Source organism: Thermothelomyces heterothallicus (assembly GCF_042370625.1).
Source record: "Thermothelomyces heterothallicus CBS 202.75 unplaced genomic scaffold P884_scaffold_10, whole genome shotgun sequence".
Lineage (NCBI taxonomy): Eukaryota > Fungi > Ascomycota > Sordariomycetes > Sordariales > Chaetomiaceae > Thermothelomyces > Thermothelomyces heterothallicus.
The window spans coordinates 1034776-1054440 of record NW_027192571.1 but is presented as its reverse complement, the minus strand read 5'-3'; the positions used below and the strand labels follow the sequence as shown (position 1 = coordinate 1054440).

The following is a 19665-nucleotide window of genomic DNA, read 5'->3' as shown; positions in this document are numbered from 1 at the left end:
CAACACCGCAACAGACCGATCGACCAGTCCGCAATTCTTGAACAATTTTCCATCTTCTAAAGTTTCTTGTCGCTCTCCTTTTCCAGCCCTCCTTGTCTCTAGTCGCCTCATTTGGCCAGTAGGAGCAGCACCTAAGGCTGAAAGTGTGAGATTTGTGACGTGTCGAGGCCTGTGCAGGGCGTGTGGGAGAGTTGGTTAGTCGGGCTCCGAAACCTTTTTGATCTGAGAGGCTGTCGCCTCGGCCGCCACGCTGTCACTCGGGGTAGGTAATTGCTTTGGGCTATTGGTCTTCCCGTAACCCAACCCCCATTCATCGCATTCCTTTTTCTCTATTCACATTCGCGGCTGCTATTGTGCAGCCAAACCGATCGAATTCACTCGGACCTTTCTTCCTTCATTTCTTTTATGCACCGCAAGTCATCAACCACCAACCCACAACAACTTGCATCGGTTGATTCTCAGTTCATGCAGATCTTCTTGCAATGTCTCCCGATTCACACATGGCCTACTCTCGCTTGGGAATTATGGCTGACATTACCACCAGCCGCCAATCATCGCCTGCAATTGCACGGGGCCTTGCGTCAGAGTTACAGGGAACACCTGAAGTCATCGCCTCTATGCCTCCAAGACGCCGAGTGCGGGGGCCCGCGAGTCCGTCGCCGGCGCCCCAGGGCTCAAGAGGCTCAACCCCGGCAGACCGGGGAGGAATGGCCAGGACTCCGGTTCCTGCCAAATACAGCACCTCATATGGATCCCCGATGACGCAGCTACCCGACAGGTCCACAGCTGGCGGTGGTAGCATCACCAAAGCTGCAGCCGAGATTTTCACCAAGGTAAAGAGGGACAACGTTGCTGCGGAGGCTCGCCGCCGCAACAAGGATCAGGCGAGGGCGGCGAGGGCGACGAGGGCGACGAGGGCGGCAAGGGCCGGTTCACAAAACACAACCGCCTCTCCACCACCCGCAGCCACACCACCTACCATCGAGGAGGTGGACGTGGAGTCCGAAGAGGGGAGCGAGGGGCAGTCGTCGAGCGGGGCAGAGGGGAGCGAGTATGGGGATCGGAATGGAACCCCGCCGGAACGACGCTCTCCCCGGAAACCCCAGCCGAGAGATGTCCGAAAGAGGGCTCGCGATGACGAGGACGAGGCACGTGCAGAGAAGGAGCGGAAGGAGAGAGACGCCCGGTTGGCACGGGAGCGGTCGGCGGAAGCCCGGAAGGTTAGGAACCAGAAGCTGGCCGAGGCCCAGGCCGCCCGCGAAAAGGCCGAGCAGGAACGCAAAGCCGAAGAGGAACGGCAGGCCGAGCAACGAAGGATAGCGGAGCAGGAAAGGCAAGCTGAGCAGGAGCGGCGCGCTCAGCAAGCTGCACGAGAAGAAGCGGCCAGGGCTGCCATGCCACCACCACCCCAACCACTTGTGCCACGGCCAGCTCCAACTGCGACTCCGATCCCCCCCGACGCCACCAACTCGGCGGACGCCATGGACCATCGGCCTGGGTCCGCCCGCAGCTTCATCGAGGAAGGCAAGCTCTTCCAGGAGGCGAATGTCCAGACCCCAACGCCGCCGCCAGCGCGGCAGGTACGGCGTCTAGGCCCATCGGCACCACCGGAACCACCCCAGGCTGCTCAAGGGACAACGGTCAGGACGCGATTATCCGCCCTGCCGCCCGGGCCTCCCTCGCCTCCGAGTGTATTAAAACGGCCTCCAAGACGTCCAGGCGGGACCACCCCAGCTCCACGACACGAGCGACGACCATCACCCGGCGCCAACGACGACCGGGGCTCAACTTCACAATCCTCGCCAGAGGAGCCGTCGCCTGAATCGGACGAGAAGAATCATCGCCAGCATGACAGCCCGTCAAATCCGTTCGTTGCCGCGAGTTATGCGCAGAGGCTCCGAAGTCGCTTCAAACCTCTCGCAGGCAAAAGCGAGTTTAACGCAGCAGGTGGGCATGCCCAAGCCGAAAGCCCCCGGGCACCGGCTTCGTCCGACTACCTGCCACGCTGGTCTGGTGCGAAACGGTCATTTAGTCTGCTCTCTGTTCTAAAGCTCCTTGCGGGTGGCTTTGTCATGTTGCACCTGATTCGACTAGTCCACACTCTGGTTCGGCCCGACCTATTTGAACCAGCAATTACTTGGTACGGTTGGAACGACTGGATAAACAACATTGGACAGTTTTTACCTTCGCCACTTCTTCACCCGCTGGGTGTCCTCACAGATGACCAATACGACGACCTCAAGGACTACCTCCAACGGAGGACGACAGCGACCGAAGCAGCGGTCAATAACCTCCAGTCGGTCCTTCCCAAGGTCGTCTCTGTGCGAAAAGACCAGAAAGGCAAGGTCATCATTGCCGACGAGTTTTGGACGGCCCTCAAGGACAAAATCGAGCACGACAGCAGGATCCTCTCGCTGGACGGGAAGTCTCGCATTTCCGAATCACACTGGAGAGCGATAGAACAGCGTCTGAAGGATGCTAGCCTGCTTGCCAAGCCTCTGTCGGCCGACGACGTGGAGAAGATCGTGGACAAGTCAGCGCCGGCGTCTTGGGAGAAGTGGCTGGCAAAGAACAAGCAGAGAGTCGCCGACATTCTCGGCCATGGTACGGACTCTTCAAGGGGTTCGCCGAGCGATTCGCCTAAAGGGACCACGGAATCCGTTGTCTCGAGGAGCGAGTTCCTGCGCGAGCTGACCGCGCGGCTTTCCGAATCCAGGAAAGAAGTCGAAACCGAGATGGGCGGTCTCCGCAAGGACCTCGATGGCGTCTTGCGCGAAGTCAAGAAGCTCGCCTCGGAAGGTGGCATGTCCAGGGCCGAGACGACCAGCCTCATCAACAGAATCGTCGATAAAGAAATAACCGGTCGTCTGACGCGGATAGGGAGCAAGTCCGGCGCCGCTAAGATCGACGCGGCCTTCAGCAACCGCGTGAACCTCTTCTCTCCGGGCAACAACGCCCAGGTCGACATCTCGCTGTCCTCTCCAACATACGAGATCGTGCCCCCGCCTGTGGGGTCCAAAAAGTATCTCAAATCCATGCCCCGCCAGGCCCCGTTCCTCCCGGACAAGTCGCAGGCGCTCCGTCCCTGGACCGAGCCGGGCCACTGCTGGTGCGCGGCGATCCTGGGCGCTCGCAACCGCACGCACCCGGCGGTGCTCGCGGTGCGGCTCGCCCAGTTCGTCATCCCGCAGCACGTGCTGCTCGAGCACATCGACCCGGCCGCGACGACGGACCCGCTCGCCATGCCGCGCGACGTCGAGATCTGGGCCATGTTCGACGAGCACGCCCGCCGCGAGCGCGTGCTCGACTGGATGGCCGTCCAGTTCCCCGCCGACATCACGGGCGCGCACAACGGCAACAGCAACAACAACAACAACAACAACAACCAAAAGCTGATCAGCGAAGGGTGGGCCAAGATTGGGCACTTTGTCTACCAGCACCGGCCGGAGGACGAGGGCGTCTATGTGCACCATCTGTCTCGGGACTTGGTGGATCTCCTGGGGGCGGCGACGGACCTGGTCATGGTGAGGGCGCTGACGAATTACGGGGCCAAGGACCACACTTGTTTCTATCGCGTCAGGCTGTACGGTGAAGTGGTGGAGGAGGAGGAGCTGCTAGCGGAGAGGGAGAGCAAGAAGTGGTAGTGGTAGTGGTGATAATGTGTCCGGGAGCACGAAAGAGCCGAGGAGTTCTGTGGGAAATTCCTGGGAGCACGGCGTTTTGGGGGAACACATTGAACGATACCAGCACCGTTCAGCATTTCATGCTCAGTTTTGGTCGTTGTCGACGGGAGTTTGTCGTTTCTGACTGCTGGCAAATATATATATATATACTGTTTTCGGGTGGAGGCGGTGGCCCACGAAGGAGAGTTTCGCAATATATCCATAGCTACTACCGCGCATGATCCATGTTGCGGTTCGAATGATCAACAAAAGGCCGTCATTATAATATATCATTCGTGTCCGGAGCTCCATACAAAGTGAGACGAAAGTAGCCCTGCGAGCATGGCTCTTAATCCTCCAACAAGCCAGCCGCCAGCGCCTCGAGATCTTCCAGGTTGTCCGGCTCGTGGCCCATCTCGATGACCTTCTTGCCGCCCTTCTTCTTCTTCTTCTTCTTCTTCTTCTTCTCCTCCTCCTCCTTGTCCGAATCGTCCTGGAACCACTTCTTGGCCTTCTTCCTCGGCGGTTCCCTGTCCTCCTCCTCCTCCTCCTCCTCCTCCTCCTCTTTCTCCCCATCTGTCTCGCCGCCGCCCTCTTGGCCGGCGATGGGCAACGACCGCAACAGCGCGAGCGGGTCCTCGCCCTCGGCGGCGCCATCGGCGTCGAGCTGCACCGTGCCGCCGTCACCGCGAGGGGCCAGGCCGAGCTCCTCCCGCTCCCTCGCCTTCCGCCGCTCGCGCTTCTCCTTGAGGCGCTTCTTGGCGATCTGCTTGTCCTCCACGTCGGCCACCTTGACCTTCTCGGCCTCGGCCTCGACAAACTGCTGCCGCAGCCTGTCGGCGGGGCCCTCCTTGGCGAAGTCCTCCTCGCCCTGCAGCTCGTAGATGGGGTGGGCGTTGCCCTCGTCGTCGAAGACGAGCTTGGTGCCCTTGTCCATGTACTTGGCCAGCTTCTTCTTGGACTTGAGGAGCTTCTCGCGCCGGTGCGAGTCGATGACCAGCTCGGACTTGCCCAGCTTGACCACCTTGGGCTCGGCGCCGGCAGAGTCCTTCCCGCCCCCGCCCCCGCCTCCGCCTGCGGCGGCGTCGATCTGGGCGTCGTCGGCGAGGACGCGCTTGACGGAGAGGAAGCCGGCCTCGTCGTCGGAGCCGCCGCCGCCGCCCTCGCCCTCGGCGGCCTGGGTGTCGCCCTCGTCGATGAGCTTGCGGTAGTGCTCCGAGAGGACGTCCTGGTTCTGCCGCTCGGCCATCTTTTGGTATTTGGTTCGCACCTGGTCCTTGTCCTTCTTGCGTCTGCCGCCGCCCTCGGCATCCGAGTCGGACTCGGAGTCGCTGGACAGGGCGGCGCGGGGCCTGTTCTTGAGGCGTTTGACGTCTTCTCCTTTCTGAAACTTGATCTGCGGCGTACCGGGCAGACCGAGAGACTCGGCATAGCCGTCGAGGTCGAGCTCGTCGAACTTGAAGACTTCCTTGTCCTTTTGCAGGTAGATGGAGCGGACGTAGGAGATGAAGGCCTTTTGGCCGAGGTACTTCAGGTCGGCAGACTGGAAGTTGTTGCTCTGGAGCTCGTTCTTGATGCTCCTCTTCTTGCTCGCGCGGACGTTGACCTTTTGTACTGGGACCTTCTTGTGTTCCAACCGCTTGAGAAAGCCTTCCTCCTCGCTGGGGTCGAGGAAGAGCACTGCGCGGCCTTTGCTCTGATACCGAGCCGTGCGCCCCACGCGGTGGATGTACGTTTCTGCGTCTTCTGGGCAGTCGACCTGGATGACCCAGTCGACTGCGGGGAAGTCCACACCTCTGGCGACGACGTCGGTGGCGAACAAGCAGGCGTACTTTGCCGAGGAGAAGCGCGAAGTGATCTCCATGCGGGCGACCTGCTTCTGCCGCCCGTGGAGATGAAGCAGCGGGATACCGGGCTGCATGCGCTTGAAACTCTCAAAGACGAATCGCACCTGCTTGCCCGACGAGAGGAAGACGAGGATCTTGCTCTTGAGGTTCGAGCGCAAAAAGCCCCACAGCGTGTCTAGCTTCTCGGCTAGGGGGGTCACGACGTAGGATTGCTGTAGAGTGGTAGGGGTCGCGGTCGGCGCTGCCTCGTGCGCCGACACGTACTCCGGGTCCTTCAAGCTCAGCCGTGCCAGGTCGGACACGCGCTTGCTCTGGGTCGCCGAGAACAGCAGCGTCTGCCTCGTCTTGGGGAGATGCTCGACCAAGGCGTCGACGGCCGGCTGGAAGCCCATGTCCATGATGCGATCGGCCTCGTCCAGCACCAGGATCTGGAGGTTATTGACGTCGAAGTTGGCGGTTTGGTCTAGGTGCTGCAGCATCCGCCCCGGCGTGCAGACAAGGATGTTCATGCGCCCCAGCCTCTCGGCCTCCTCCTTCAGACTCTTGCCGCCAATGACCAGGCCGGCGGAGAAGTAGTGGTTCCGCCCAATCTTGCGCAGCACCTCGAAGATCTGGATCGCAAGCTCGCGGGTGGGGCTGATGATGAGGGCGCCGAGCCCGTCGTACTCGGTCCATTTCGCATGGTAGAGCTTCTCGAGGACGGGAACGAGGAAGGCGAGGGTCTTGCCACTGCCCGTCTTGGCAGCACCAAGAATGTCGTTGCCCTTGAGGGCGAGGGGGATGGCAGCTCGTTGGATGTCGGTCAGGACCTCGAAGTGGGAGGCGCGCAGGCCGGTCGCGGTAGCTTCGCAGAGGGGGAGGTCGGTGAAGTTGTTGAGGTCGGCCGATTTGGGGTCCTGCGGTCGAATGCTTTGGTTAGCTAACTGGAAGTCGACAGCGACAAAAAAAAAAAAAAACGACGAAAAGAAAAAGGAGCTGCAATGGGCATTCGCTCGAAGGTGCGGTGGTGCGGTGTACTGACCAACTGCTCAATCGCCGCTTTCAGCTTATTCAGGTCCTCCTCTCCCCGCTTCCTCTTGAGTGACTTCACTTCTTTCTTCAGAATCGGCTTTTTGCGATGTGGGAGACCGTCTTTTGTGCTACCGGCCGCCATCTTGTTGTCCGAGCTGGAATTGGCAGAATGGCGCTAACTCACAGGCGTCAGTTCCCTGTTCCAAAGCCTATCGAGAAGCACCTTCATGGGGAAATTTTTGGCGGAGAGGAATTCTGCCGCCTGCCCCACCACTGCAGATTCGCTCCACTCCGCAGCGCAGCTTCAGCCTTGGCGAGAAGCATTATTTCCTTACCTTACTAGCAATTAGCCAGGCAGCCAAGATCATGTATCCGTACGTACGGATTACATAGTACAGTCTACACCCACGAAAGTACCCAGTACATAGCTGCAGTAGCGTACACAGCCGGTTGAAAATCGCCCTGTCGCCGGAGGAAACGGCATGAACAACAGGACTACGGAGTACTTTGGACAGTTACCGAATTGCAGCCGGGTTTTTGAGGATTTTGGCGTGAATGTTCTTCACAACGCTGTCGTGAGAGAGAGCAGGGAAATACGCACGATGTCGTATTCATGTGCTCATACATTATCATCATCATAGAGAGAGAGCACACAGTCCCAGGTATTCCAACCGATGGTCCGTCTATAGAACACGGCGGAAAATAATAAAACGAGGAGAAAAAAAATATCGATGAAACAAAACAAAGAAAAAAACACTCGGATAAACAAGAAAACTGTCATCGTCCTAGGACTATACCGCCTTCCCCGCGTCCTTGGCCGCGCTCCCGCTCTCCACTTCCTCCTCCTCGACCCCGACCAGGCTGCTGCTCCTCCGATCGTGGTAGGCGACGCGCAGGTCGCCGATCTCGTCGCCGACCTCCATCCAGCGGTCGCTGGTGGCGGGGACCGGCCAGACGCGGCAGAGCAGCCAGTAGACGGCGGCGGAGACGCCGAAGCCGCAGAAGAAGTTGAGGTTGTACAGGTAGGTGGCACCGATGGGGACGGAGGTGCCGACGGCGCCGGCGAAGCCGACGACGTTGATGAGGATGCCGGCGATGTAGGCGGCGTAGGCGCGCCAGTGGATGCCGGCCGTGTAGAAGTAGGGCCCCGTCCGGCGGGCGTCGTACAGCTCCTTGACCTCGAGGAAGCCGCGGCGGACGAGGTAGTAGTCGGCGATCATGACGCCGGCGATGGAGGACAGGAAGACGCTGTAGGCGGACAGGTAGGTGGTGAACATGTTGCTCGAGGTCAGCAGGTTGTAGGGGCACATGGCGAGGCCGATGGCCGCGCAGATGTAGCCGCCGCGGCGGATGTTGATGTAGCGCGGCAGCAGGGCCGTCATGTCGGTGCCGGCCGAGACCGAGTTGGCGGCGATGTTGGTGCCGAGCTGGGCGAGGGCGAAGGCGGCGGCGATGACGAAGACACCGAAGCGCTGGGCCGAGCCGCCGTCGTCGAGGAAGTGCTCGAGCAGGTCGAGCGGGTCCCAGATGGGCTTGCCGCCGTAGATGACGGCCGACGAGGACGAGACGATGATGCCGATGAAGGAGGTGAGGGCGAAGCCGATGGGGATGGTGAAGAGCTGCGACCACAGCGCGTCGCGCGGCTTGGCCGCGAAACGCGAGAAGTCGGGCGAGTTGACAATGAGGGTCGCAAAGTTGGCGATGGAGCTCATGACGCCCTTGATGAACTCCCAGGCCAGCTCGCCGCCCTCCTTGGTGGCCGGCTGCCGGACGATGGGGCCGGCGCCGCCGGCGCGGACGACCGACCAGATGAGAAATGCAATGCCCGCGCAGGGAACAACATAGGCCTTTACGGTGAAGAGGTGCCGGATCTTGTGGACCGGGAACCAGAGGGCCGGAAGCGAGCAGAACCAGAAGAGGAAGAAGGAGACGTAGTCGGCCGTCGAGGTGCCCGAGTCCTGGGAGAACGTGTTGGGGATGGTTTCGCGGTCCTATAGGAAAGAGTTAGGACACTCTCTAGACGACAGGAGAAGATATGAAAGGAGAGGGGGCGCCCGGCGCGCCCCCCCGCCGGGGAAAAAGGGGGGGGGGGGGGGGGGGGGGGGGGGGGGAGAGCTTGGTAGTGTCCTCCTCTTTTTGGCACGAAGAGTCGTGCAGACAACAATGGTGTGCGTTTCTTACCCAGCTCTTCCAGATAGACCGTATCATTAGATACACACAGTGTCCTCCAATGTACGACTGCACGCCATACCAGATACACGCTGCTCATCCGTTAGTCCGCACAGCCGACGAATCCGTGGGGGAATTGTTTGTGGGTTTGGGGGGAGAGACACGCACCCATGGCGGCTCGGTTGAAGACGGGCCACAGACTACCCCAGATGCCAAACGACGAACGGCTCACGACGGGGAAGCCGATGTGGTAGGTGGCGCCGATCCGGGCGGTCATGCAGATGAAGGAGCCCGAGATGGAATAGCCGATCCAGACGCAGAGCCACGACTGCCACCACGACAGGCCGCCCACGATCATGGACGACGAGATCATCCAGGTGTTTATGTTGAACGAGTCGGCAACCCAGAAGCCGACAAAGTTCCAGGGTCCCCATTGGCGGCGTTCCGGCTCGACGGGCTTGAGGTCATGGTTTGTCAACTGGGCAGAGGGGGGGTTGCAGGTCAGCGGGCGGCCATGCAAAATTATAAAAAAGAGATCGAGGTGCACTTGAACACGGACAGCAAGGGGAGGGGGAAGGTGAAGAGGGAAGAGAACCGGAGAAAGAAGGGGGGGGATCAGTCAGAGAAAATTTGATTTATCCCTTGCCCCCCTCTCTCCCTCTTCCCCTTTCTACTCTCTCTTCCGTCCCCTCCGTCCGCGCAGGTGTGTGTTCAGGTGGGCTTCCGCACCATCATCTGGGCGCTGGTGAGGCCCGGTTCGGACTCGACGGCCACCTTGTTGGCCAAGCGCCTGAAGACGCCCGGTCTCTCCGCCATGGTTGTTTTGTTTTGCTGAAGGTATTCAAGCACGGAAAGAATATATCTTTTGTCGTAATTGCGACTTTGAATTGAGAGAATTGGCGTCTTTGTCGACTGCTTGCTTCCAGGGCTCTTGCGTTTCTCTCGCAGACCACGTCGTTTCAACTGCAGAGATGTGTTATCTACAGTTGGTGGTCTCGAAGTCAACCCCTGCGGGATGACGTAGGGAGGTGCAAGAGAGGTAAAAAAAGCCTGATCTTTGGGGAGGAGAGGACAGGGCACCTAGGAGCCCTTGGAGGGAAAGTCGAGAACAGGCGACGGATGGAGGCGAGAGGATCTGGGGATGGATGAGAAAGGCGTAAAGAAGGTTCTTTCGAACCAGCCCTTTAATTATTTCAACCACACTTGCGTGCTAGCATCCCCAACTTTCCGACGCGACGGTATCGGCCCTCCATTGGGCATGGGAGCGGGCGTTTGGCGGACGACGAGGGGCGGCCTTATCAGTTTCCCCTCAGTTTGCCGGGCGTGTTTGCAAGATGGGGTCCATCTTTCCCCCACGCTGTGCCAGGGCACCATCCCAGTCGTGTGCCCTCTGCGAACGGATCCCCGCCAAAATTTTCCTTTCTGGAGGGCCGGACTTTCCCGGCAGGCAGGCACGGTAGGCTAGTTTAGAGTCGGCATGCTCATTGGCCTTCGAGTCCGAGCATGGCCCGCGGGACCGGGATTCACAGCTCAGTTGAAGGATGAGCATGTGGTGTGCGAACCAAGTCGTTGTTGCTGATGATCCCCGTCGAATTGTGGTTGGTTCCGTCTTGGCAAAGGGTTGCAGTCGACTCCGGGGGCGGCTCTTTGGCCGAGGTAAGGCTGCTACAGTAGGTTGTTATCTGCCCTAGTGCTTTCCCGCCCCACCCACAGCAGCACGCCTGGGAATTTCGTCGTATAACTACAAATTCCATCCGCAGAAGAGGTCAAAATGATGGTCTCCATCTCATACTGTGTACGGGTTACACGTGCAATATCAATCACCCTGAGTCTCCACCAATACTAGAAAACACCAAAGATATTGATGAATGTCTTCGTTTTCGCTAGGGTACCCGTCCAAGCGCTCGAGCTTTTTCTTGTGCCTGATCCTCCCCGCTCTTGGCTTCCTTTTTGACAATGTGACGTTGCTAGCAACCTGGACTGGGTCGAGGGTCCGTATCTTGGACCCTGCAGCTTTTGCGATAAGGCCTTGAATGGACCGATAGCACAATCGTTTGCTCAGGAAACTGTTGACGTGACTTGATTGGATCGAGTCAACATCAACAGCAACCCAGGCCGGGTCGAAATTCAGAGTCTCCCCTCCTTGGCATGGTTAGATAAGATAAGTTAAAACGAGGCATGGGCGGCGGGGACTATTAAACCTCACCATTATCGAATGTTCCGGGGCTCTAGAGTGTCGTAATTCGTCGACAGAAGTGTGCAGGAACAAGATTACCGCAATGCGGGGTCCCGTTCTGAAGAGGAAGAAAGTGCCCCTTCCAATGCACAACGCATCGAGTCATTTTAAGCTGGCTCGGAGTGCACTACTAATGTCCTGTTCAGTTGAATCCAACCCGATCCAAACCGATCCAAGCCGATCTGTCAATGAAGAACCAAGGGCAGATTGTTTTCGGTGGGCATAGGTACTTTGCCTATGCCACACATTTGTTCCCACATGATAACTTATCACTTCCCAGCCGAGATGTTCTGGCTTCGGAACACCGCTAGGGCGTCATCGAACCCCTGAGAACGGCATTCGCCGACAGCGGCAGATACGGCCCCGGCCAACGAGCAGTCCATGGCTGGGATCGTTGCCCTGACTGCTGCAGGGTGCGGCCCTATTTCCGCATGCGGCAAACGCATGTTGTTTGTGTATGGATTAGTTATTAAATCTCGAGTCTGGTACAGTCTGGTACCCGCTGCAGGACAAATCAAGGGAACCGAACCATTGGGAATGTTTCGAGTGCGCGGCATTCGGATCCATGCACAACCCCCCATCAACACTAATTAGCATCTTCTCGCTCCCATATGCTAGCGCCATAACGCCGAATACCGGAATAGCGTTTGCCTGCTTTCCCCAAAAGGAAAATCGCTTGTATAGACACTCTGGTCAGCCCCAGCGGGTAGGTTAGTTCTTCCCAAGCTAGGGTCTATGTTGAGTCGAGGCAACCGGATTTGGTTGGGTAATTAAACTATTGAACTCTGGAAACCCCGGCTGCATGGATGGCCAAGAGCGGTTCCAAGAGCGGTTCCAACTTGAACGGATAGGCCATCCCAGGGCTCTCTGGATTGCTCTGGGGTCTCGCAGGCCACCTCTTCTCATCATGGTGGATAGGTACCTGTCCCATATTAATAACGGTTGCCCATCATCTCAACTCGGTGCGCCACTTTTACGCTGCTGCAGCGAGCCGCCACGAAACATAGCAGCGATCTGACACTTGCTTTGACTAATTGACGTCAAGAATTCCGGCTACTAGGCAAAGAATCAAACTGGGCAATTGATACCTACGTGCGGAGCAGCCGCAGTGGCCGAGGTTGTGCAGGAAAAACTTCTCTGCCTGTGTCTGTCGGTATGGGAATATCTTGATTCAGGTGATTACTAGCGGCCACGCGGATCATAGAGACTCGAGGTCGCTACGACTTGAAGAAGAAATGAGTCTCCTTTCTCTCTACCCTTTCCTTCAAGCCGGAGCTGTTGTTGCGTGGCAATCTGGCGGAAAGAAGGTCTAAGCGGAACGGGGCATGGCTTGCCAGATGTGGTTCTAAAACGCCCAGAAAAAAAGGGGGTTTGCTATCAGAGTATGGGGGAATGGTAAGGCACCAGGCAGAGAGCCCCATACGTACACTACGTTGCTAGTAGTGAAGCGGAGCAAGGTCCCACGACTCATAACATTCAACTATCATCCCATAACAACTGCAGCTCCTCGATACCTCTTCCGGCATACACGACAAGCAACGCCCGGAACCACCACCGACTGACTGATCGCCATCCGCCCGCTCTCTGCCGCCTCTCGTCCAAGGGTCCCGGAGCCACACGCGTGATGGATCAGCCGACAAGAACACCGAGTGACCGGCGACAGATCATCAAGCACGCGTGCTTCCCCCGGGGGGGACACCCTGCACGGATTCACCGGCTCGCCAACTCCGCCCCGGAAGGGATTGGACGATGGCGGGCTAGGGGTCAAGGCGTGGTAAGCGAGAAAGCTGGAGAGGGCGGGGAGGCAACCGGCGCGGCCCGCCGGTTATTATGGGCGGTTAAAAAGCCCCCGCAACAGCAACAGCGGCGGCTGGTGGTGGCGGCGGTAGTGGCGGCGGCGGCGGCGGCGGCGGCATCAGCAGCAGCAACAACAACAATAGAAACAACAATAGCCTAATATCCCGTCCGCTCTCACCTCTCTTCTCCTCCCCACTTCCGGGGCCTACCCAGACGAACTCACCTTACTACCTCATTACCTGTCCCTCTAGGATATATTCGCCATCCCTTTCTCCCAAAATCAAAACAAGTAAAGACGAAAAAAGAAATCAATGAAGTAAGGCAAAGAAGAACAGGGGGGTTGAGAGAGAGGGAGAGAGGGCGTATCACTCTTCGGGCACGGGACAGAGGTCGTAGTACCCGTCGACGTTGTTGCCCCACCACTTGGGGAAGGGGACGGAGCGGCCGCCGGCGCCGAAGACGGCGAAAGAGAGGATGAAGAGGGCGAAGAGGGCGGCGCCGTCGAAGGCGCCCGTGATGAGGTACGAGTAGTCGCGGAAGATGCGGGGGCGGTAGTTGCGCAGCCAGTACTGGACGTAGAAGCCCGACAGGACCTGGCTCAGGAGGACGCACGTCTGCGATGCGTTGTATGGGATGTAGCCTGCGTACTGGATAAACTGGGGCATGTTGATATCGTAGACGGAGAAGGACCGGATCTTGGGCACAAACTGTAGAGCCATTAGTCTTCTCCTCTTTCTTCTTCTTCTTCTTCTTCTTCTTCTTCTTCTTCTTCCCCTCTTTTTCTTTCTTCAATTTATAGGCAGGTAAAAGAGAGAAAGATAAAAACATAGGAGAGATTGGGGGGGAAGGGGGGAGGGCCGTACGTGTGCAAAGATGCGGTGCAGGATGACGATGCCAAAGCCGATGGCCAGACCGATGGGCACCATGAAGTAGGTGGCGCCCGAGGTGAACATGTACTTGGCCAGCGCCCACGAGGTGGCGTTGGTGTTGTAGGACTGCATGTTGGCGCCGCTCCAGGAGCTGTTGCCGTCCGTATTGGCCAGGAGTTCCCGGTTCCCGCCCACGATGGAGATCATGACGGCGTAGTTAATGAAGCCACCCAAGATGGTGCCGTACACCTGGGTGAGGAACATGACTCGGGGTGGAATCTTGACTATGGACAGGCGAGGGGGCATTAGCGCTTCTTTGGCTCGTGCTTGCTGGAGGGACGTCACATACGATACTCGCCCATCTTGAGGTCGCCAGACAGGTTGACGCAGTTTGCGATGACGTTGTGCGACCAGCACGCAAAGTACATGTTTCCGATAGGGCGTTCAGGGAGGATTAGGCCGGCCAACATCTTGGAAAGATTGTTGGTGGCGATGCCATTGCCGTAGCGAGAGAAGAGGATGGTGCTCTACGTGAGGGGGGCATATGTGCATTTGTGCAAATCCAGTCAGTCAGAAGCTGTTCCTCTCTCTCACACACACACACCTCTGCCAACCACATCTCAGGGGACCAACGAATGGGGGTTGCTGGTAGCAAAGGGACAAAAAAAAGGGGGGGGGGGTGGTAAAGGCTTACGAAAGGCGCGATGATTATGCCGAGGATGAGCGAGATGATGTAGGCCCAGGCCGGCATGGTGATGTTTTGGGTGGTGACGACAACGAGACCGAGAACGAAACTGAGGACGAGAACGATGAGGTACCACCACTGCGGCACTTCCTTGTAATGCTTGGCCATGTGGGCGTGGTGGCGGTCGTCGTAGCGCCCCTTTTTAGCGCTCTTGTACGCCCTGATAATATCGCCGCCCCAGAAGAAGATGCAGTGGGCGATGAGGGCGCCGATCTGAGAAGGTTCGTGTGAGTAAGGAAGGATGGAACAAAACTTGGTTGACGGAGTAGAGGATAGATACGCAAATACCATCGTCAAACCACTTCTAGGATGCCTCGATCGAGAAAGGAAAGGGAGGGGAGAGTGTAGTAGTAGTAGTACTTACCGCAGCGTTTGCCATAAAGAGGGAATAAGCAAAGGAACCCGTCAGGCGAGGGATGCCGTATTTTTTCAGCGCTTCTCGGTCTAGCACGCCGCCGACAAAGACCTCGGCGGTAGGATAGGTGCCGCCGTCCTGAGACCGGAGGCGGGTGGACATGAAAGGGAGCGACTTGGCGCCCCAGGCGTTGGTGTAGTAGATACCTAGCATGGCGGCATAGCAGACCAGGTACCCGAAAGCGGCGTGGGCCTGAAGGGGGAGGGGAAGCGCGGTGTTGAATGAGGTGATCTGGGGGGCGAGAGATGCCGTGGTCAGTATGCAATTATGTTTGTTTCCTCCTTTGTCGCTCCGGGACCTCCGTTGAGAAGAGAAGACGGCTGCTGACTTACGTATTGCCAGTCGAGGGAGATTGAGAAGAGGCCGAGGCCCTCGTTATTGATGGAGCCTCCAAAGAGGTTGGTGAGGACGGCGGCCTTCTTGCCGACGGTGTGCATGGCAGCGAGACAGGGTATGGAGATGGCGTTGAGCCAGGGCCAGATGTAGGCGGGCAGAAATTCGTAAAAGAACATGCCGACAAAGCTGTACCAGAACCAGCGGAGGGGCTTGGAGTTCTTCACGTCCTCCCAGTGGAGCCCCTGGAGGGTCTTGACAGTGGGCAGGTTGCTCCAGTAGACGGCATCGACGTGCCAGACGGCGACGGGGCGCATGATGCCGCACAAGCCGTAGCCGAAGAGGCCGATGGAGATGACGGCCAGGACGACGGTGGTGGCGCTGAGCGGCAAGTCGTAGAAGAGGTCCTGGGCGGCGAAGACCTGGACGCTCGCGGCCGCGTTGGACGCCGACGTGGCCGTGATGGCGCAGATGGCGTGTTCCTTGAGGTTCCAGGGGCCCGGGTTGAGGAAGTTGGCGAGCGTGATCCAGAGCGGAGGTCGGCCCAGGCCCCCCCGCTCTCTCCATCTCGCCAGGAGCCTGTCGCCGCGCGGCAGGAGGGCGGCCCAGCCGTTGCCCAGGAAGTAGGCGATGAGGACAATGAAGGTGCCCTGGATGGTGATGGCGGTGGGTTTGAACTGGAGAAAGGGAGAAGGGCAGCCACGCAGCTGGTTAGCAGGTGCTTTACTTCGGTATTCACGTCTGTAATTCTATATGTATATGTAATTCTCAGGGTATAGGGATAGGGTAAGTTAGGTAGACAACATAGGTAGGTTTTGCCAAGTAGTAGATGGCTTCGATTAAAACTCAAAATAAATAAATAAATAAATAAATAAAAGAATACTTGCCGTGTAGATCTGGTACATGACGGCCTGAAACGCCGAGAGGATGGTGGCGAGCAGGATGCTGCGGAAGGTCAGGGCCCGTCCTCCGTCGTCCCTCAGGGAGAGCAGATGAACGGCCGCATCGGCGCCGGTGACGATGATGGCATCGTCGCTGGCATCGTCCTTGCTCTGGCTGCTTTCCTTATCGTAGGTAGGCGGAATCGCATCGATCTCGGGCGACTCGGGCGCGCCCTCCTTGGTCTTGGTGATATTAGTCGTCTTCTCGCTGATGTCCTCGGCCTCACCCGGCCGGGCCAACTCGGCGACGGCGCCGGCGTTATCGGCAGCAGGGGTTGCCATGATCGGCAGCGCCTTTGGTGTTTAAACAAACGCCTTTGGTCAGTCTGCCTTCAGCCTCGGGTTTTCAGCAGAGCGTGGCGCCTTATCAACTAGCTGAAGTAGGCAAGGGAATGAGATGATCGACGTGGGCGCGACAGAGTGCACATGCACATGTGAGTGAGCAGCAGCAACGCAGCAGAAAGGGACCACGGCCGCGGCACTGAACACTGCGCTGGGACCGGAGATTCCTTATATGAGAATGCTGCATCGTGCGTTTGATAGCAGTCATCTCAACCGGTGCGAGGGGGCGCGAATGGCCCAACCGGTGATGCAATCGGCCCCAAAACTTGTGCTACGACTCTGCTCTTAATTCCATTCGCGAGTTGGGGGTCGCAACAGGCCCAACTTCCACGGTTGGGGCCGACCTTCCTATTGAGGCATGTGCGTTGTGCTTTGAACAAGGGAACTCTTCCCTCAACCGGCAGATGTCCAATTGGGCGCTCCCGACAGACCCCCCCGAAACCCCCGTTCAAGAAGATCCCCTCTCCCTTTCTGATAAGTCTTGAACAAATCTCCCGACAGCGCAGGAATGATAAAGGAGAAAGAAGGAAGAAAGAAGGGAGATCGAAAAACTTTCCCTTATCTTTTTTTTTGCTTGCACCGACGGAGTAACCAGTTTCACGGCTTTCCACCGATAACCGCCCCAGCATGGCAGCACTCCTACGGAATATCCCGTGCAATGGTCCCCATTCTAGCCTGTACTGTCCCGTATGTAAGGCATGTATAATTAGTGCATATATGTCGTACTGATATCCCGTTTGTACATATCGACTTCCCAAGGGCGTGGCTGCTTCATGTTACCACCTTCCTAACCCCACTCAGGCACCTTGCAGCCACCCTTCCCGCTGATTCGACCGAGCCATGTCACTTTGCCTTACTGCCTATTTCGGTGTCTCGCCACGCTGTGGTTGGTGAGACCCTCGCAGAGCCAACAGCTCATGACTGGGTGTATGTACGGAGCATTCCAAGGGAACAATGGTGGAATTCTAGCGTGGTGCTGTGCTCACCGCCAATGATGTTTGATGCAATTAGGGCAGGACCTACGTATGTAACTGCACCACGATAACTAAGTTTATCTTCCAGAAAACGTGCACCATACTCCGTACATACATACTGTACGGCAACACCTGAAGCAGCCGCCGTATTTCTGCTTTAAGTTGCCTCCTACGCTAGGCACCGGAGTCTCGAGACCGCAGGGAGAGGGGAAGGAAAGCATCGAGGAATCACCAGATCATGCTAGCTCCCGAAAAACACGTCTCGGAAAGTGCCATCCCGTCTTCGAATTCCTCTTTCCGGCCCCACTTGCCCCCCACAAGCTCATCTAAGCAAGACCTCAATGTATCGGGGAGTGGTTACCGAGTAGCTTCTAGCAATGGCGTGCTCTAGTGACTCTTTTAGCTTAGCAAATGCTCTCTTTCGTGGGAGACTCGGGGCTGGATCTAAATCGTCCGAGCGAAAACTATTCTAAACGGGTGCTCTTAATTATTGCGTCATTACTCATTGATGTACTAGTAGATTCATTTCAAGACAAGTCCTAAACAAGTTCATGCCTATTCTCATGCTCGTTGTAGTCTCTGGTGTCGGCGGCCAGTTTTTTGAGTCTTCTTGCGGTCCTAATTTGAGCACATGCATCCTAAACCCAAACAATGTTCTCTTCGTTCTTTCTTTACAAATATGATCGGTTCGTTCAATGTTTGTATCCGTACCGGAGTGCGCACACCCGCAGAATCAATCCATGCTCCGACTTGGCACTAGGCCGAAGCATACCGACTTGAAAGCTGTATCTGCTGAGGCAAAGTAGCTAGGCCATCCGGGGCACATGTATGTATGTATCTACATCCGCTTAGCCTCGCACCGTACAACATATGCGAGACACATTGAATCGAGCGGTGATAGGGTTATAGTGAGCGAATCAATACACAACCCTGGTGGGATGATGTCAAAGATGTCCATGCACTACACTCGTTGGACGTATCTAGGTATGTTTGGCACCTAACGTTCCATAGTACAGTAATTAATAAGCAAGCTCTATACCACACGAGCTCTTCTATTAATGAGCATTCTTTGGAACACGTACCCGGTACCACAGCTATTAATCACAAGCTGGATTAGCTAAGACCATCGTGGATGGAGGTGAGGCGCCAAACTAGGTAATTGGCATATATGTACGGACTACTGTACGTACAGTAATTACTACGCAGTACTAACATGTCCTCTCCAGACAACGTGCTAGCCCGGAATGGCATACTTGTAACTTGATGTGGCATGGCTAACGGGAAGCCCATCTTGCTCCACTCTGCTGACTGAAGAATAAAGGTGAACACTCCGATTGGCAAGCCAAGAATACTCTATGTACGTCGATAGGCCTATCCACCTCTAGACGTAATTCGCGTACTAGGTAGGCTGGGGAGTTTGATTCAAAATATCGTCTATGAAGTATAGAGCCACAGTCTAAATCTCCCTCCTAGTTAGGTCGGGTGAGCATGTACATGCAAACATAAGGTACATAGTAATATACATAATCAACTTGAAACTGGTACCATCCCCCTTTCTTTAAATGCCGTCAGCACTGGAAGCTCCATTACAGCCCAGAGTTTTCAATTTTGATCAGAAAACCCGACTTCTCCTTTCTGGTTCCTCAAACTTTGCAGAGGGAAGTTTGAGTATTAATTATCTGTTCAGTTCCAGCTCGACTCGCCTCCTGCGATTACCAACTGGATCGACGGATAATGTCTAGTGTCTCCCCCGGGGTTACATCGGGGGGCCGCTACGCTCCCGCAGACAAGTCAGACACCGGAGGAATTCAGGCCGACGACACGCTGTCGCGTCGTCGCGGCGTCCCTGCACTCGCAGAACTAGTTAAGCAATGCGCCCTCGGTCGCATTCAATCCCCTACGTAGTGTAATTAACTAGTATTAACTTCAGCAAACTTCCCCCTTTCCTCCCCCCCCCCCCCCCCCAAAAAAAAAAAACCACAAATTTCAACCAGCTTTGCCCACAGTCCCGACTGTTTCCATCGTGTACATACATCCGTGTACAGCCCCAGAAAGAGATGGTCGAGATGCGCCTGTCAGCGGTCGCGTGCTGCTCCCTCGCGGCCGGCGTAGCGAGCGCTTCGCGGCAGGGAACGGCGCTGATCCCCGGGTCCTCCTCCCCCGGCTTCGGGCTCCTGGCTCGGCAGAACCCCTTCTGCACCACGGAGAGCACCTGCGCCGAGTGCTTCGGCGAGGGCTACGTTGTCTGCGACGACATTGGGTGCTTCAATCCGGACGAGGATGACCAGTGCTGTGCCGGCGCCGGTAAGTTCGCGGGTGACTGT

General features: G+C 57.1%; 5 protein-coding genes across 5 annotated transcripts in view; 2 read left to right on the top strand and 3 right to left on the bottom strand.

The window, feature by feature from the left end:
• Positions 1 to 198: 198 nt before the first annotated feature.
• On the top strand, positions 199 to 3706 carry P884DRAFT_19563 (uncharacterized protein). Its single transcript, XM_069437921.1, has 2 exons — positions 199 to 262; positions 545 to 3706. Exon 2 carries the CDS (start codon positions 618 to 620, stop codon positions 3642 to 3644), a length of 3027 nt encoding a protein of 1008 aa, XP_069297998.1. The 5' UTR covers positions 199 to 262; positions 545 to 617; the 3' UTR covers positions 3645 to 3706.
• Positions 3707 to 4011: 305 nt separating this feature from the next.
• On the bottom strand, positions 4012 to 6662 carry P884DRAFT_199523 (P-loop containing nucleoside triphosphate hydrolase protein; the record flags this gene model as incomplete). The annotated part of the gene is made up of 2 exons (XM_069438238.1): positions 4012 to 6405; positions 6531 to 6662. 2 exons carry the CDS (start codon positions 6660 to 6662, stop codon positions 4012 to 4014), a joined length of 2526 nt encoding a protein of 841 aa, XP_069297997.1.
• A 574-nt stretch (positions 6663 to 7236) lies between these two features.
• On the bottom strand, positions 7237 to 9667 carry P884DRAFT_19546 (permease for cytosine/purines, uracil, thiamine, allantoin-domain-containing protein). Its single transcript, XM_069437911.1, has 4 exons — positions 9419 to 9667; positions 8858 to 9167; positions 8702 to 8781; positions 7237 to 8511 (listed from the first exon to the last, which is right to left on the bottom strand). Exons 1-4 carry the CDS (start codon positions 9503 to 9505, stop codon positions 7312 to 7314), a joined length of 1677 nt encoding a protein of 558 aa, XP_069297996.1. The 5' UTR covers positions 9506 to 9667; the 3' UTR covers positions 7237 to 7311.
• Positions 9668 to 13087: 3420 nt separating this feature from the next.
• Positions 13088 to 16307, bottom strand: P884DRAFT_199829 (OPT oligopeptide transporter protein-domain-containing protein; the record flags this gene model as incomplete). Its single annotated transcript, XM_069438255.1, has 8 exons — positions 13088 to 13429; positions 13586 to 13875; positions 13941 to 14118; positions 14286 to 14549; positions 14701 to 14982; positions 15084 to 15761; positions 15824 to 15825; positions 15968 to 16307. 8 exons carry the CDS (start codon positions 16305 to 16307, stop codon positions 13088 to 13090), a joined length of 2376 nt encoding a protein of 791 aa, XP_069297995.1.
• Positions 16308 to 19316: 3009 nt separating this feature from the next.
• The window catches only part of P884DRAFT_243152 (uncharacterized protein), a 1199-nt gene continuing 850 nt past the window's right edge, over positions 19317 to 19665 (top strand). The window contains exon 1 of the mRNA XM_069440305.1: positions 19317 to 19645. Within this exon, the coding sequence (XP_069297994.1) occupies positions 19399 to 19645 (247 nt within the window). The 5' untranslated portion in view covers positions 19317 to 19398. The remainder of the gene's footprint in view (positions 19646 to 19665) is intronic.

Excerpts from the sequence above, each read along its gene's own strand:
- P884DRAFT_19546 (XM_069437911.1), bottom strand. The coding sequence starts at position 9,505 with ATGGCGGAGAGACCGGGCGTCTTCAGGCGCTTGGCCAACAAGGTGGCC. Across the intron at positions 9,168-9,418 it reads TCACCAGCGCCCAGATGATG|TTGACAAACCATGACCTCAA; the intron begins GTGCGGAAGCCC and ends CCCTCTGCCCAG. Across the intron at positions 8,512-8,701 it reads GGTCTATCTGGAAGAGCTGG|GACCGCGAAACCATCCCCAA; the intron begins GTAAGAAACGCA and ends TCTTTCCTATAG.
- P884DRAFT_19563 (XM_069437921.1), top strand. The coding sequence starts at position 618 with ATGCCTCCAAGACGCCGAGTGCGGGGGCCCGCGAGTCCGTCGCCGGCG.